This window comes from Palaemon carinicauda, chromosome 23 (genome assembly GCF_036898095.1).
Source record: "Palaemon carinicauda isolate YSFRI2023 chromosome 23, ASM3689809v2, whole genome shotgun sequence".
Lineage (NCBI taxonomy): Eukaryota > Metazoa > Arthropoda > Malacostraca > Decapoda > Palaemonidae > Palaemon > Palaemon carinicauda.
This window is the reverse complement of record NC_090747.1, coordinates 91,551,343-91,568,391: the sequence shown is the minus strand read 5'-3', so window position 1 is coordinate 91,568,391 and position 17,049 is coordinate 91,551,343. Positions and strand designations below refer to the sequence as shown.

General features: G+C 35.0%; 2 protein-coding genes across 7 annotated transcripts in view; one reads left to right on the top strand and one right to left on the bottom strand.

The window, feature by feature from the left end:
• Positions 1–17,049, bottom strand: part of LOC137617234 (protein amalgam-like) — a 170,347-nt gene that overhangs the window by 36,707 nt on the left and 116,591 nt on the right. For 4 of the 5 annotated variants that reach the window (XM_068347182.1, XM_068347183.1, XM_068347184.1 and 1 more), the window contains exons 2-8: positions 4,165–4,341; positions 3,547–3,626; positions 2,658–2,799; positions 1,807–1,940; positions 1,409–1,547; positions 907–1,081; positions 209–331 (exon numbers count right to left, since the gene is read on the bottom strand). In XM_068347182.1, coding sequence (XP_068203283.1) covers positions 209–331; positions 907–1,081; positions 1,409–1,547; positions 1,807–1,940; positions 2,658–2,799; positions 3,547–3,626; positions 4,165–4,341 — 970 coding nt within the window. The remainder of the gene's footprint in view (positions 1–208; positions 332–906; positions 1,082–1,408; positions 1,548–1,806; positions 1,941–2,657; positions 2,800–3,546; positions 3,627–4,164; positions 4,342–17,049) is intronic. The other variant, XM_068347181.1, reaches the window with a different exon arrangement.
• The window catches only part of LOC137617233 (afadin- and alpha-actinin-binding protein B-like), a 402,814-nt gene continuing 392,645 nt past the window's right edge, over positions 6,881–17,049 (top strand). Inside the window, exon 1 of one of the 2 annotated variants that reach the window (XM_068347177.1) lies at positions 6,881–7,040. In XM_068347177.1, the coding sequence (XP_068203278.1) occupies positions 7,014–7,040 (27 nt within the window). In that variant the 5' untranslated portion in view covers positions 6,881–7,013. The remainder of the gene's footprint in view (positions 7,041–17,049) is intronic. The other variant, XM_068347178.1, reaches the window with a different exon arrangement.

Below are 17,049 nucleotides of genomic sequence, written 5' to 3'. Positions count from 1 at the left end.
TTATTAATAAAAATAACATATTTCTACAATATCATTTTCATTATTATGATTAAAGCTATGAATAGAAAGAGAATTTATAAAAATGTTATAGCGTTGCGTCATAAACAAAATACCGTATTGTTATTATAGACTCAGTGCTTATTGATTCCATAATATTGATATTGTAAGATGTTATAATTGTGAAATGATGTTCAAGTTTTAACTTCACCTGACAGGTTTGGGTCTTCCTGTCAGCCGTACAAGGGCTGACGAATTTCCCATAAAATTGGAGGCATTGCAAGTATAGTAACCGAAGTCATCCTTCCGCACTCTATCAAATTGCAGCGAATGTCTGTAAATAAGAAATATGTGAAATTATCGCCCAATAGTTATGAAAAGAATTCGGTAAATTATGATTCAATATAAGCCAACGATTATTTTGTCAATGCTTGAAATGCTTTATTTTACAGACGGCATTGTCACATATGTTTGTCTGTTAACATTGATATTGCTACTAAAAGACTCTTGACATAAGAAAAACATCATTATGGTACTACATTTTTCTTGTGTCTAGATTATTATGAAAGGTAACTGTATCTTTTGTCAAGGAAAAATCTAAATATTGAAAAATGCCTTTAAGATAATCAATAAAAAAATAGGAAAAGCAAAACAAAAAGGACAAGTACAGTAAGCAATTTAAAGAACACTTATATATAAACTCCAGTGTTTCTCATAAAGTCCCGTACATATTCATAGATGGACGAATGCTACAGTGATTACCAGGGGAAAGGAAAATCTTCCACATGAAATACTCAACATGAAGAAAATACTTCTTGATATGTATCAGGGCTAAAAGTAAGATGAATGAGATTCATACATGTAAACGTAAATATACGGTACATTGATATACAAACTAAGTGACCTTACTTTCTATTTATGGTATCATAAGCTACTCTCAGTCTTAGGGGATCAACAGGTGATCCATTTTCTCGGTACCACTTGACCTGTGGTCTGGGGGTTGCGTTTACAAAGCAAGCTAAGGTTGCATCATAAGACACACCAGAATAGACCTCACTCTTGTCTACCATGACATCTGGAGGATCTGAAACAGATAGAAATAATATTTATAATAAGGTTAAAGACCACTTGTAACTCCTCTTGATAAGGTATCCGTAGGAAAATTTTTTGACGTGTATGTTAACAATGATAACGTTTATTAGATCTATTGCATTGGTTAATAGAGATTTACAAAACATTCTTGAGATATTTTAATTGGGCAGATTGGAAAGGTTTTAAGTGAAAATCCAAATATAGAGCAGCGTTTTGTGAGAATGTCATGGATTACATAATTTTTTTCTTTCCCATTTAAGCTTATTAGACTATGGACTTGGAGTAAGGCAGCACAGTTTTACAATGGGCGAACACTTACGCATAACCTGTAGATTGATAGAAGAATGGACTGGATCTCCTGCACCATTATCAGCTGTACATCTATAAATACCGTTGTCTTCAGCCTTAGCATTTGTCTTTGTTAGAGCGACACCTTCACCAAGAGGTTGAGTAGAACCCTAAAATGATAATGAAAGTAGTGTTTAGTATCACAGTATTCAAGATGTTAACAAAATTAAATTGATAATATCTGTATCTTAGCATTTGTCTTTGTTAGAGCGACACCTTCACCAAGAGGTTGAGTAGAACCCTAAAATGATAATGAAAGTAGTGTTTAGTATCACACAGTATTCAAGATGTTAACAAAATTAATTTGATAATATCTGTATCTTCACATTTTATCTCAGAGTGACTGAATCCAGATGGCATAACACACACCTCTTTAGTCCAGGTGACCTTTGGCATAGGATTTCCTGTTACAGTGCACGTCAGGTTGGCTGTACCTCCCATCTTGATCAGCATCGAGGTTCGATTATTGGCCGGGTAGACGGTCGGTGGAACTGCAACAATAACTAGAATTGATAATCAGAACTGAAATCAGTGCGCCTCATATAAACATTGGGTGGTTGGGAAATCAGACAGGTAAGCGTTTAAAATTATTTAGCCTTTTTGTGCATCAAAAGAAACAGAAAAGGTGAAAAATAAATATACAAAGAAATTATATCACTTCTTTTCAACTTCTTCAGAAGATTTAACTGAGATGCAAACAGTCAGGTTGGTGACTGAGATGAGATTGAACATACAGGTATATTTAGTGTGATATAATTTTTATTGCATTAGATAAAAAAGAATAACTAAGACAAATAAAATACAGTACTACAATATTTAAGGTTCTTAATCATGCAAGCATTAAATAAAACTGTCAATATAGCTTTTGTTGCTCATTAAAGAATTGACCAAACTTATTAAAACTAAAGTAACAGAAAAAATATAAATATACTAATGTGCATGTATGAGAAAGCATGAATTCTTCTAGCAGTTTATAGAGAGAATATTTAGGGTTGTGCTGTACATGTCACTACAGATAAGGATGTGTTTTAGTACATATATGGATGCAAAGCAACGTGCATTTCAAATTTTGAGTGCTCTTATCTCCGTTTTATGGTGTCTCCAAGTGGGTTGGTAACTTGGTATATTACAATGAGAAGAAATTCAGTGTCGCATGTTGCACTGTCGTGATGGAAATCAACATCCCTATTTACATGTGAATTTTCAGGAACCAAAATTACCTTTAACTGTAAGTGTGTGGCTGATAGACCTTGGAGGATTGGTCGATATTTCACAAGTATAAATACTTTCGTCATCCGGTAAGACTCCATTTATGATGAGAGAGGTACCATTTCGATTTATGCGTGGGTCACGGGAAACAACCTGTGGGATAGGAAATACATTTTCTTTAATGCAAACAAAATTGTAATTATTTATTTTTAGTTTGCATTTGTTGTAAAATATAAATGAATAGAGCACTGTATCCTTATGAGGAAGAATCAACCTTATATAATTTCCTTTGCCTTGAAATTTCAACCTTATATATAACAACAATTAGATCACTTGTTTGAAAGAAACATATTACATATGTGATGTCACTGAATATATGATTAGTTTAGAAGTCCATGTCATACCACTACAGGTTCAATTTGGCAGTAAAATATGAGGTTGAAAAATGACATCTAAGATATAAAACAATACAAGTTTATGATTTATTTTTTCTTTTACATCAGAGCATTACAGTATATGATTAGAAGTAACATGTGAACTTGTAGTTATTAGATGTGCTATTGACAGAAGTCACTAATCAATTTGATTATGATTGGCCTTAATTCAGATTTCATCATATTAGATACTCACTGAGCTGGAATCTGTGATGCCATGAAGTTAGTTTGACTTGACAGTAAAAAGAAATATGTGACTGAACTCATTTGAAATACAAATGGACGTGGAAGCATCATAGATAAAACAAAATAATATAAAAATAATAAAAATTATAAAGTATTATAACAAGAAGCTACATCATTATCAATGGTAGTAACAAGGTTGATTGTAGTGGCAAATAAGGAAAGAAAAAGTAGTGTCTTATGATGTAAAGATATAAGAAAAAGTTATCAATGAGAGTCTTACCTGTACGAAAGACCCTTCTCCTCTATCCTGCAGAACCCAAAGAATCTGATTTCCCCGTCGCCAAACCAGCGTGAATTGTCCTGGGAAGAAAGAATGTGGCTTTTTGTTACAGTTATGACAATGAAGAACTAATTTAGGAAATTTAAATCATGTGTGATATTCGTCATCATCATCTCCTCCTACGCCTATTGACTTAAAGGGTCTCGATTACATTTCGCCTGTCGTCTCTATCTTGAGCTTTTAAATCAATACTTCTCCATTCATCATCTTCTACTTCACGCTTCATAATCCTCAGCCATGTAGGCCTGAGTCTTCTAACTCTTCTAACTCTTCTAGCGGCTTATGTGATATTCATTAAAGTAAATGGAGTCCAATGAAAAGGAAAACAGTTAAGTTAGGCATTTAAAGTACTCAACTGCAAGTACTTGTTTTTGTTATATACTCGTAATGATTTTTATTGAGCACCAACGAACCGCAAAGCATAAGAACGCTGATATAGTTATTACGATAGATTTATAATAAATCCTATCCCCTTGATTGCAAACCCCTAAGAATGCTGAAAATAAGTTGGTATATTTTTGCAATAAATGGACCACAGAACAGGAAAGCCACACTTACCCAAATTATGAACAGGACAAGGAATGATAAGTGGTTCTCCTAAATTGACAGCAAATTGCTGTTCATCGGTGGTAATGACGGGGAGGTCGTCCTCGGGGTGAAGTTGCTCGTAATAGTAGTCGCTCTCAGCACCAGTATGCCATGGTGACCCCACTTGACCTAAGCTCGATCCCATACCTGAAAAGGGTGATTAATTAATTTTTATAATTACTACAGAAAATCTTGTCATATCATTAAAACTCCCAAGAAAAGTACTTTTTCATTCAAGAAATAATTAGAAATATATATATATATATATATATATATATATATATATATATATATATATATATATATACTGTTTATAAATCTTATTGCTTTCATTATGGGACTTCCACAAATCTAAACCCTAGTCAGGTTTGTGAAGATTTTTTGGGAGTCAGTTTTCCGTCAAATTTGTGTAACCATTTGTACTGCAAGATTCAATTGCAAATAAAGAAGGGAGACAAATTAGGTTTAATACAAAATCTTTGTATTCTCCTTCTATTTCTGTAAAGAAAACGTGTGAATAAATATCTATTTGCCTACCTCATGCTGACTATCTGTTTCTTCATCTTATACAAACCTCCATTAAGGCCTGGCAGACCAAGCGCGGCTAACGGCGAGGTTAGCGGCAAGAGTTTATGGCGGCAAATTGAAACCTTAGGTATCTTATGCAGGTGGCCAGATAGGAGGCGCAGGAGGCCTCGCGCCTCCTATCTGGCCACCTACATAAGATACCTAAGGTTTCAATTTGCCGCCATAATCTCTTGCCGCTAACCTTGCTGCTAGCCGCGCTTGGTCTGGCCGAGCCCTTAAGGAGATCCCATAGGGAAGGGAGAAATAGTGCTGTCAGTACTACTCAGGCAATGCATTGTAGGTATTATTTGATGTTTTTTGTAGGGTTCGTTCGCCCTCTAGCTGCACTTCGTTTAGGTAGTACTGTAGGTTGGCCAGGACACCAGCCACCTGTTGAGATACTACTGCTAGAGAGTTATTGGGCCCTTTGACTGGCCAGACAGTACTGCATTGGATCCCTCTCTCTGGTTATGGCTCATTTTTCCTTTGCTTACACACACTGAGTATAGTAATCTGACCTATTCTTTCCACATTCTCCTCTATCCACATACGTCTGACACCACTGAGATTTCCAAACAATTGTTCTTCACTCAAGGGGTTAACTACTGCACTTTATTTGTTCAGTGGCTACCTAACTGTTTGTAAGGGTACAAGAGACCCTTTAGATATGGTAAGCAGCTCTTCTAGGACACTCCAACATCAAACCATTGTTCTCTACTCTTGGGTAGTGCCTTAGCCTCTGTACCATGGTCTTCCACTGTCTTGGGTTAGAGTTCTCTAGCTTGAGGGTATACTCGGCACACTATTCTATCTTACTTCTCTTCCTCTTATTTTTTACCTTTTTATAGTTTATATATGAAAGATCTAATTAAATGCCATTACTGGACTTAAAATATTTCGATTGTTCATTACTTTTCTTGTCTTTACCTATAACCTTGTTTCCTTTTCTCAGTGGGATACTTTTCTTTGTTGGAACTTGGAGCCCTTGGGCTTATACCATTTTCCATTCCCAACTAGCACTAGGGTTGTACCTTCATTGTAGTAGTAGTAGTAGTAGTAGTAGTAACAATCTACTTTACTTCTGTTCCCACCTCCTGTTTTTCCTTTCCAAAGCTAACTTTTATTAATGTTTAACTAGAGTGTTTGCCCTAATTGCACATGGATGCTGAATGTCATCACCGTCGCTCTTAACACCTGGCTATATAGCTCAAATTCACAAATCCTCATAAATTCATTAACAGTAGGCTATAGGGGTTTTAAGGCTAATGGGAAGGGAAATTAACTTCATTAACAGCATAGGGCCGTTAAGGCTAATGAGAAGAGGTCTTAACTTTATTAACAGTATAGGGGTCTTAAGGCTAATGAGGAGAGGATTTAACTTCATTAACAGTATAGGGGTCTTAAGGCTAATGAGAAGGGACAAGAATTGCTGCCCAAATCTAACTATAACTGCAATTACAAATAATCACGAAGTATTGGGTGTACGTTTTATATCCTCTTAGAAGCAAAGTTGTAGGCTTACTTTTTTATACAAATGTTCATTATATCTTTGCCTTAAGAAAAAAAACTATATGGGTAATTACAATCTAGACGCCAAAGTGAATGCGCAAAGATCATAATTTATCAAAGTTAATGCGCTTAGATTATAATTCATCAAAGTCAATGCGCAAAGAACATAATTTATCGAAGTTAATGCCTAGAAATCATAAAGTAATCAAGAATCTTGCAGTTCATAATAGTGTTGCCAGATGGGTTAGTCTAAAAATCCCCCAAACTCAGGATAAGAACTCTCCAAAATCCCCATTTCCACAAATATATTTTCTTCTGATCATGTAGGCTTTGCTAATATAGAAATTGCTTACTGTACTTCATATAAGTGCAAGGAAACTAACTGCAACAATATAAAGGGTTACTCATCCTTGTTTCTTCTTCACAGATATTTGTACACAATATCCCCATCAGACACCCAAAATCTCCAAATCTAGGGATAAATTCACATATATGGCGACACTGAAATTTGGGTCGTACTTTAACATCTTCGGTTTCAACTTTCAAGTAAACATGCACAATTATTTACGAGTTGCCAACGTAGAATATTTTAATTTACGAATGTCTTCTTGGCTAAAGCACCCTCAGCGTTAAATTTATACTCGTGTACTCCAGTTTATATTAGATTTTTGTGACGCCGGTAACTAATTTGTTAATTAAGTGTTAATCCAACGAAAGCCGTCGTTTAATCTCTGGACTTGAGGATGCAAATCTCCCATACAACTTACGAGGTAAGTAACCATAAATGAATCTCATTGGTATCTGTCTGTTTACATATGCTGTCTTCCTTGCTCTCGTGGTGATGAGCATTTCGTCATAATTTTTCTTTTTTTAGTTTTAAATCACAGGGGAACGTCTTTAGGGAAGCCATTTTACATTAACAATAGTTAGAGAGCCTTAATTACCGGTGTTCTCCATTTCATAATGCTGCTGCGCTAGGCTGAAATTTAGGGAGTAGCCTAGTCTAGGTTATGGTAATAACCTAACCAATTGTCTCTTCTATTTCCAGACAAACTGGTTTCGCGATATTATGATTAGTATAATAATTTGTATAGCTTTATTTTCGAGTGTGCTTTGTTGGCAAAAAATGCTTGATAATTAAATGGTAAAGTTGTATTGTATTACATGGTGTGATTTCGAACAGAAATATGTTTTCCTATAGTAAATAACGTGATTTAATACCATTTAATTTATATATATATATATATATATATATATATATATATATATATATATATATATATATACACATATACACAAACCGGATGTAGGCTATGAACAGTGGTTGGGACAGGTGTAAGTTTTAGGCTATGGACAGTGGTTAGAACAGGCGTATTTTTTTTTCTTTTTCATTGTCAAATCGATCTAGTTGGGGGTGGAATATGATCTTTATCTTGGTCTGAATTACGGTAGTATGAAGCTAACTTGACAATTTGCGAAATATGATCGTGTTACATAGCCAGAGTGAAGCCAGTTGGGAACCAAACACAGGCTTGAGACTTGGTCCTAGTTTAAGCCAAGGATACTGCTCATAGGTTAGGTTAGGTGGGGAACTTCAGGTTAGGTTGTGTTCTTGTGTATATTTCCCTTTTAAATTGTTTTTTTCATAACTTTTGGAATTTTAAAATGTCTACAAATTTTAAAATATGGATATCCCACTATTATATGCATCAGAAAAGTTCAATTTACCTATAACTACACCAGAAACACTTCTTAATTTTTTTTATTTGGACTATTGTGATATAGTAAATATTCACTCAGATTTTAATTACTGTACTGACCCAGTCCTTCTTGGGCAACTTCAACGGCTCCAATGCACCAAATATTGTTTTCCAACCGAATATCTTGTGATTTACTTGTTTATGCTATTACGTACTGTCGTCACAAACCAATCAATTTTTTTTTTTTTCCCAATTCCCAACATTAAAAAAGTTATAGTTGATGGCAATTGGAAATCTTGGGTATTTGCTACCGAAACCCTAAAAGGGAATGCGTAAACATATGATACTTTAATTTCTAGCCAAATCATCATCATCATCTCCTCCTACGCCTATTGACGCAAAGGGCCTCGGTTAGATTTCACCAGTCGTCTCTGTCTTGAGCTTTTAATTCTACACTTCTCCATTTATCATCTCCTACTTCAGGCTTTATAGTCCTCAGCCATGTAGGCCTGGGTCTTTCAACTTTTTTAATCCCTTGTGGAGCCCAGTTAAACGCTTGATGAACTAATCTCTCTTGGGGAGTGCGAAGAGCATGCCCAAACCATCTCCATCTACCCCTCATCATGATCTCATCCACATCCTCTTATAGTCTCATTTCTAATCCTGTCCTGCCATTTAACTCCCAATATGATTCTGAGGGCTTTATTCTCAAATCTACTAAATCTAGCCAAATACATGGACCATATAGTTTTACTACTCGCGGTCTTGTGTTTTATGGATTTCTGGCCATGATTATTGGGGCAAACCACCTGTTCATGAGTTTTTCGACTCCCTTTTAAAAAGACAATTATGGGAGACACCAGTGGGAAACTTTTCTTTTTTGGTGGGGAAATGCCAAAAATTATATATATATATATATATATATATATATATATATAAATTATATATATATTATATATATATATATATATATATATATATATATATATATATATATATATATATATATATATATATATATTATTATTATTATTACTAGCTAAGTTACAACCCTAGTTGGAAAAGCAAGATGCTATAAGCCCTAAGGCTCCAACTGGGAAAAATAGCCTAGTGAGGAAAGGAAATAAGGAAATAAATAAACGATATAAGAAGTAATGAAAATTGGAATAAAATCCTTTAAAAACATTAACAACATTAAAACTTATTTAATTTATAAACTATAAAAGGACTTATGCAAACCTGTTCAACATAAAAAAAACATTTGCTGCGAGTTTGAACTTTTAAAGTTCTACTGATTCAACTTCCAGAATAGGAAGATCATTCCACAACTTGATCACAGAAGGAATAAAACTTCTAGAGTACTGTGTAGTGTTGAGCATCATTATGGAGAAGGCCTGACTATTAGAATTGACTGCATACCTAGTATTACGAACAGGATGGAACTGTCCGGGAAGATCTGAATGCAGTGGATGGTCAGAATTATAAAAAGATATTATGCAACATGCATAATGAACTAATTGAACGACGATGCCAAAGGTTAATATCTAGATCAGGAATAAGAAATTTAATAGATCGTAAGTTCCTGTCCAAAAAATTAAGATGAGAATCAGCAGCTGAAGACCAGACAGGAGAACAATACTCGAAACTAGGTAAAATGAAAGAATTAAAACACTTCTTCAGAATAGATTGATCACCAAAAATCTTGAAAGATTTCCTCAGTAAGCCAATTTTTTTGTGCAATTGAAGACACAGACCTAATGTGTTTCTCAAAAATAGATTTGCTGTCGAGAATCACACCTAAAATTTTAAAAGAGTCATACAAAGTTAAAGAAACATTATCAATGCTGAGATCCGGATGTTGAGGAGCCACCGTCCTTGACCTACTCACAACCATACTTTGAGTTTTGTTAGGATTCAACTTCATACCCCATAATTTGCACTATGTACTAATTTTAGCTAGACCTCTAGTAAGGGATTCAGTAACTTTAGATATACATTCAGGAGATGGAATTGATGCAAAAAGAGTAGCATCATCTGCATATGCAACAAGCTTTGTTTCTAGACTAAACCACATGTCATTCATATATAGTATGAAAAATAATGGGCCAAGAACACTACCCTGAGGAATACCAGATATATATATATATATATATATATATATATATATATATATATATATATATATATATATATATATATATACTGTATATACACTTACACTTGTTCGAACGTGTGAACGGGGTATTTGGTTGTCGAATACGTTTGTCGAACGGTTCGAAGAAAGTCTGTTCTCGCCGGACTTTTGTTGGCGGGGCTTCATTGTCCACAACCCTTATGCATTTGTGGCTGACTCCACCTCTTTTAACTGTTTGAGAAGGAGATTCGTCGACCGGGTTCAACAAACCATTCGCTCGTGTAAACCCCGCTTTAGACGTGACTCGAGGATCATTGCAGCGATCCTTCAACTCCTAGCTGCACTTGCTTTACATCCTTCTACTTTACCTCCATTCTCACTTCCTTTTTTCCATTTTGCTGTCCAACCTCTTTAACTTTTATAAACTTCAGTGAAACTGCAGGGTTATACCCTAGTTGTACTTGAGTGATGAATGGTTCCACAAGTACAAGTGCTAGCTCTTGGCTAGTACAGTGGTAACACATTCGCCTAGAACTTACATGGCAGAAGATCAATTTTATCCCGGGACCTTGAGTTTAAGCTGTTTACTTGGGAGGATACAGCTGTGGTTGGACACCACTGTGGGACTGGTCTTGCCTGGCTGACATTCTGGTGCACATCTCTTTTTGGAAGATACTGAAACTGAAACCAGACTCCTTTTGTATGGCCCTAATTCATGAATCCAGTCGAATCTATCCTAAATCTTGCAGGCCCCATACAATGCCCCAGCCTCTGATTACCGCATCTCTCCGTTACTTCCTCATTCATAATATTGTCTTCACACTGAAACATCCATGATTCCTAGCATGCTATGGTCACACCATTTCAAAAAGATTCTCCCGTTTTCTTTGTCAATGATCGAGGGTTCCTTGCTCCTATACTAGTGGGGTATTTTATATACTGTTAATATCAGTCTTTCCATTTTCCTTAAGTATTCGTTATTATTTTTTTTTTAATATTATTTGCATATTATCTTCGCTATTATCAATATGTGACAGCACAGTGTTGCGGAGTTGTTATTTCAAATTCCACATTTGACTCGCATCTTCTGTAGTTCTTAAATGGTATAATTTTTCCCCTTTCATCTAACGAACAAACACTGTACCGAATTACTCCAGTCAGGGAGTGGGGAGGGGGCGACCTTGTTTATTTTTCAATTCGTATAACTGACATCTGTAAGATCGGTGACACTGAGTTTAAACATGAGACTTTCGACTCTCCGCAGTTGGACACTTGAAGCTTTCCTTATTTACTCGTTCACACCATTCGTTGAGAGGAATGTCTCCGGCATTTGCATAACCAGTTCAGGAAATTGGTCCTTGAGATTTTGGGATATGTGTGTATACACCTTCTGTATAAGTATATTAAGCGACTAATGTTGTGGCAGTTTCACTGTATGGGAGTTCATCTCTTGATTCTGTAGTTGAAGCACTAATGTGGCCGTAAGAGTTCTTTTCATTTTTGTCATTACCCATCCCTTGTTTGGGACGAAAGCTCCGGGCTATGTGCATGGTGATGAGGATTAATAAGCCATGAGTTATATATATATATATATATATATATATATATATATATATATATATATATATATGTATATATATATATATATATATATATATATATATATATATGTATATATATATATATATATATATATATATATATATATATATATGTATACTGTATATATATACATATATATATATATATATATATATATATATATATATATATTCTATTTTCCTCGCATTTCTGGGTTTTGATTCAAGTATTCCATTGGTTTTGGAACATTCATGTCAGGTTTTTCTATATTTTATATGCATGTCAGTTGTGGTGCAAGACACTGTGGCTTGTGCATATTAAATATGCATCAATGTCCGTGCCACGTGAATTCAGAGTAATTCGATCCTGTAAGCCTCACTGACGATATAGTTTACATCAAGGTCTATATGTGATTTACATCAAGGTCTATAGACCTTGATTTACATTGTTGGTGTTGTTGTTCTTCTTCCTCTTTTGTGGCATAGGAGTCTATGTTAAATATACTAGCTTTGTTAGCGCGACCTAGAGGACTTACAGTTTTAACCAGAGGGGCACTCAGTAGAGCGCAGACCTCCGCCGTGGCAGCTTATTTCTCGACCTTTTGCTCGACCTTGACCTTTGAACTTGATATATTTTAATTGGCGGGGATTTTTATACACTCAAAAATGAACCAAGTTTGAAGTCACCGTGACCACGATGTCCAAACTTATGGCTGATTACGTGAATTGGACATTTTGCTTGACCGTGACCTTGACCTTTTAAATTGTAATCCTTTCCACCTTTTTACATAAGTTAATCCCTGCAAGTTTTCTTAATCTGCGATTAAAATTGTGGCCGGAAAGATTTTCACAAACAATCACACAAACGGAGGTGTTAAACATAACCTCCCTCCAACTTCGTTGGCGGAGGTAATGAGGAAATTTTGGGTCGAGAATGAAAGGAAAGGTTGCTGAAGTGATGTTTAAAAGTACTTGAAAATTATGAAATTAGTTTAGGAATTTTATGTCTATATTTCAAGGAAAGGGCTGCCGGATCCTTAACCTTAGTGTAAGTTATGCAAGGGTATTCGGTAATAATGTGATCAGAAAAAGAAAATGCAAAATATAGGAGATGTGGGGGGGGGGGGAATTTAGAATTAAAGTTAAGGACCACAAAAAATCGTAGATTAGAAAAGGGCTTACAATAATACGTACCTAAAGTGAAGTAAAGTACAATAGTAGAATGGGTTGGGTAAAGGTCACAAACATTGAAGGTTACAAGAAAGGGTTACAAAACTGTGGATTAGATCAGAACTTTCAACAGTCATTCTTAAGTAAGGAAGAAGTATAAAAGATTCTATGTTCAAAAGGAGGATTTAAAAAAAATTAAGTGCAAGCAAACCGTTCTTAGAATTTATTTTAATTTAGGAAGGTTTTAACGAAAAATTTAGATACTGTATAGGAAAAAGGTTACAGTTGCTTTTATGTGGGTAAATATAATCATAACTTTGTAAGGAAGAAGTATTTTGGTAGATGATACAGAATATTTTTAGGAAATGGAAAGAAAAGTGTAGAAGACAAAAGGCTAAATAAGGGACAAGGGTCAACGCCACTCTTGCAGTCAGGCAATAGGTCCAAAGATTAGAGTAAAAGGTCAGACGTTGACGAAGGTGAAATGGTCAGAGTAACAAGATAAAGAAGGGTAAAATACGAGAGAGAGTGAGAGAGAGAGAGAGAGAGAGAGAGAGAGAGAGAGAGAGAGAGAGAGAGAGAGAGAGAGAGAGAGAGAGAGAGAGAGAGAGAGAGAATGTTGAATGGTGTTAGCGCTAGTGAATAGTTCACAAGAACTGAAAAAAGGGGTCTTGGGGGCAAAATAGTCTTCAAGGCAGGGGCAATGGTCGAGATAAAGACCCGAAGAATACATAAGAATAAGAAAATGCATTGAATAATTGAGGTAAAAGGATAAATGGTTAAAATGAGACGAAAAAGAGTAATTAAAGTGTGCCTATACGACATGAAATTGGCAAAATCTTCATCAAAAAAAAAAAAAAAAACCGCTTGAAGTAAAAAAAAGTGAAATCAAGGAAAAGGTTAACGAGCTTTTGTAAGTACGAAGAAAAAGACCACTGGTATATTGAATCAATAGGAATGATTCTGATTGTAAGCCATTGATTTAAAGAACCATAGAATGAGTAGAAATTGATGAAATTTTATAGGAAAAAGCAAATATGTGACAGAGTAAGCCACTGGGACGTTTAAGTGATCAGGACCAAGAGAGGGATGCGGTAGGATATAGTGTAAGGGCGGAAGGAATAGAAACGATTAAGGCTGTCATTTGGAAAGGCACCTTTGGTCAACGATACTCCTCCTCAGTCACTATTCCTCTCCCCTCTCCTAGTCTGGATTAAGAGGGATGACATTATTAAAGGTCCTTCTTCTGCTGCAGGGATTTGGGGGATTTTCCATTCCCCCTAAGTGCCATAGCCTCTGTACCATGGTCTTCCATTGTCTTGGAGTAGAGTTCTCTTGTTTGAGGGTACACTCAGGCACTCTATTCTAACTTATTTCTTTTCCAATTGTTTTGTTAAATTTTTTATAGGTTATATTGGAAATATTTATTTTAATGTTACTGTTCTTAAAGTATTTTATTTTTCCTTGTTTCCTTTCCTCACTGGGCTATTTTCCCTGTTGGAGCCCCTGGGCTTGTAGCCTTCTGCTTTTCCAACTGGGATTATAGCTTGGCAAGTAGTGATAATAATAACTATCCCTCCCTCTTTAAAGTCCCTTTGATCCATTGAGGTCCCATCATTATTTCATCTCTCCCCCACACATTTTCTGGTTTTTGCTCAGATGATTTCCTTCTTGGTAAAAGGATTGATTCATGCATGAATACATGATTCGATTCGCCAGTAATTTTTTTTTTTTTTTTGGGGGGGGGGGGGGGGGTTGGGGGGCAGGTTCATGGATAATGTCAAAAGGGTCTTCGTGTGACAATTGGCCTCTTGGGCTTTTAGTGATCCGTCTCTTTTATTCATTTATACCATTCATTTTCTTATTGTTATTCATCATCTTAAAACAGAGCAAATAGTTGCTAGTAATTATATTTAATTAAATGATTGATGACGACTGGATAGATGATAGATAATCGCGCGCTATCACTACACGCTTGATAGTATTTGCGTATGTGCATTTGGAAATTAAGTCACAAGTCTGAGTAGTTCCTCTTTTTATATTTTTCTTCATCCTTATCTGTCTTGATTACTTCGTGTTCTATAAATGTCAGGCTTAACAAAAATAATATTGATATATTCATAGAATACTTTTTCATTTAAGGTTTCAGAAGTCTATTATTAATATATATAGAATTCCATAAAAGTTATTGTATAATTTGTCATTGCTAAATGATAATTTGGCAGTTGACACTGATGAGTTGTGGAAATCTCAGTCACCACATAACTGAATAATTCCTCTCTCTCTCTCTCTCTCTCTCTCTCTCTCTCTCTCTCTCATATGTCATTAGGAGACCGCGTGCTTATCGGGGGAGGTGGGAAGTTACGTCTGATTGTAAAGCTTAATTATTCTCAATGATGTTTATATGCGCTGCGATGTTTATTTTTATGCGTGACGCTGCTAAGCTAACCGACGCCCTTCCGCTCTCTCTCTCTCTCTCTCTCTCTCTCTCTCTCTCTCTCTCAGTTAAGGTTGCTGTTTCTTGTTTTCATAATAGTTGAGTCGCATATTGGCTTCACCAAGAAATAGAAAAATATGATTTTATCCAAAGTATGTGAGGGAAATTTTGTAATAAATATTTTTTTTATTCTAGTCTTGTTAGAAATATCGCTGTTGAGTAATGATCTATAAAACCATCTTGGGTGCAATGCCACTTCGCGTGTCTATAATAATTGAAGTAAGTAGACTGGAAGAGATATTACCACTAAGTTCAAGGAAAGAGTAAATGTTGAGTATACTGTCAATGATAATTTTCATGAAGATGATTTACCTTGTCGAAGAATTTTCCTGAATTATGAATTATTTCTAAATTATTTAAGAGGGAATAGTAAGGAAACGAAAAAAAAAAATTGTCATGGTATAAATAGTTGGCATTTTATTAGAATAATAAAAGACGTCTGTTTTGAAAGTGTGTGGTTTTCTTTCTCGAGTTTGGAATGGAAATTAACATCAGATTATCCACTTCATTGAAACATTTATTTGCAAAGAAACGAAAGAAATAAAAATCCGGTGGTAATTTCTCATATTCCTCATCTGTATGAAACTTGGATTTAGCGATGGCGTCAAATAATTTACGCTTACTCATTTCGTATAATTGCATTTGCTACTTGTGTATGGTTGGAATTCACATTATTTTAGCTGAGCTTTGACAACTAGAATGATCTAACAAGTCGTGGGGATTAGGTTCAAACGAGTTTCATTTTATGTTTTATTTTATGCTTTACATTCTTTGGCATTCTTCTTGTTTTTATTTTTTCTTGCATTTTCGTACCTCTGTTTTTCCTTCGCTGGACTGATTTTCGTGTTGAAGGGATTTTCCTGTAGTATATATTCCGTTTATTTTTTTTTTTTTATTTTATTTATTTAATCAGGGCTTGGACGTATTCGATATCGAAGACTGTTTAGAGAAATTTCCATTATTATTATTATTATTATTATTATTATTATTATTATTATTACTAGCTAGTCTACAACCCTAGTTTGGAAAAGCAGGGTGCTATAAGCCCAAGGGCTCCAGCAGGAAAAAATATCCCAGTGAGGAAAGGAAATAAATTAACTATATGATAAGCAATGAACAATTAAAATAAAATATTTTAAGGACAGTAACAACATTAAAACAGACCTTTCATATATAAAATATAATAAGAGACTGATGTCAACTTGTTCAACATAAAAAAAACATTTGCCGCAGATTTGAACTTTTGAAGTTATGCCGATTAAACTACCTAATTAGGGAGATCATTCCACAACTTGGTAACAGCTGGAATAAAACTTCTAGAATACTGTGTAGTATTGAGCCTCATGATGAAGGCCTGACTATTAGAATTAACTGTTTAATTAGTATTACGAACAGGATGGTATTGTCCGGGAAGGTCTAAATGCAAAGGATAATTAGAAATATGAAAAATCTTATGCGACATGCATAATTAACTAATTGAACGACGGTGCCAGAGATTAATTTGTAGATTAGGAATAAGAAATTTAATATACTGTAAGTAGGGTATATCTTATAAGGGGTGTCTTCAGAAAACTCTCTCTCTCTCTCTCTCTCTCTCTCTCTCTCTCTCTCTCTCTCTCTCTCTCCTCTCTCTCTCCTCTCTCTCTCTCTCTCTCTCTCCATTTTGGCTAGCTTTTATTGATAGTAAAAAGTTTATAT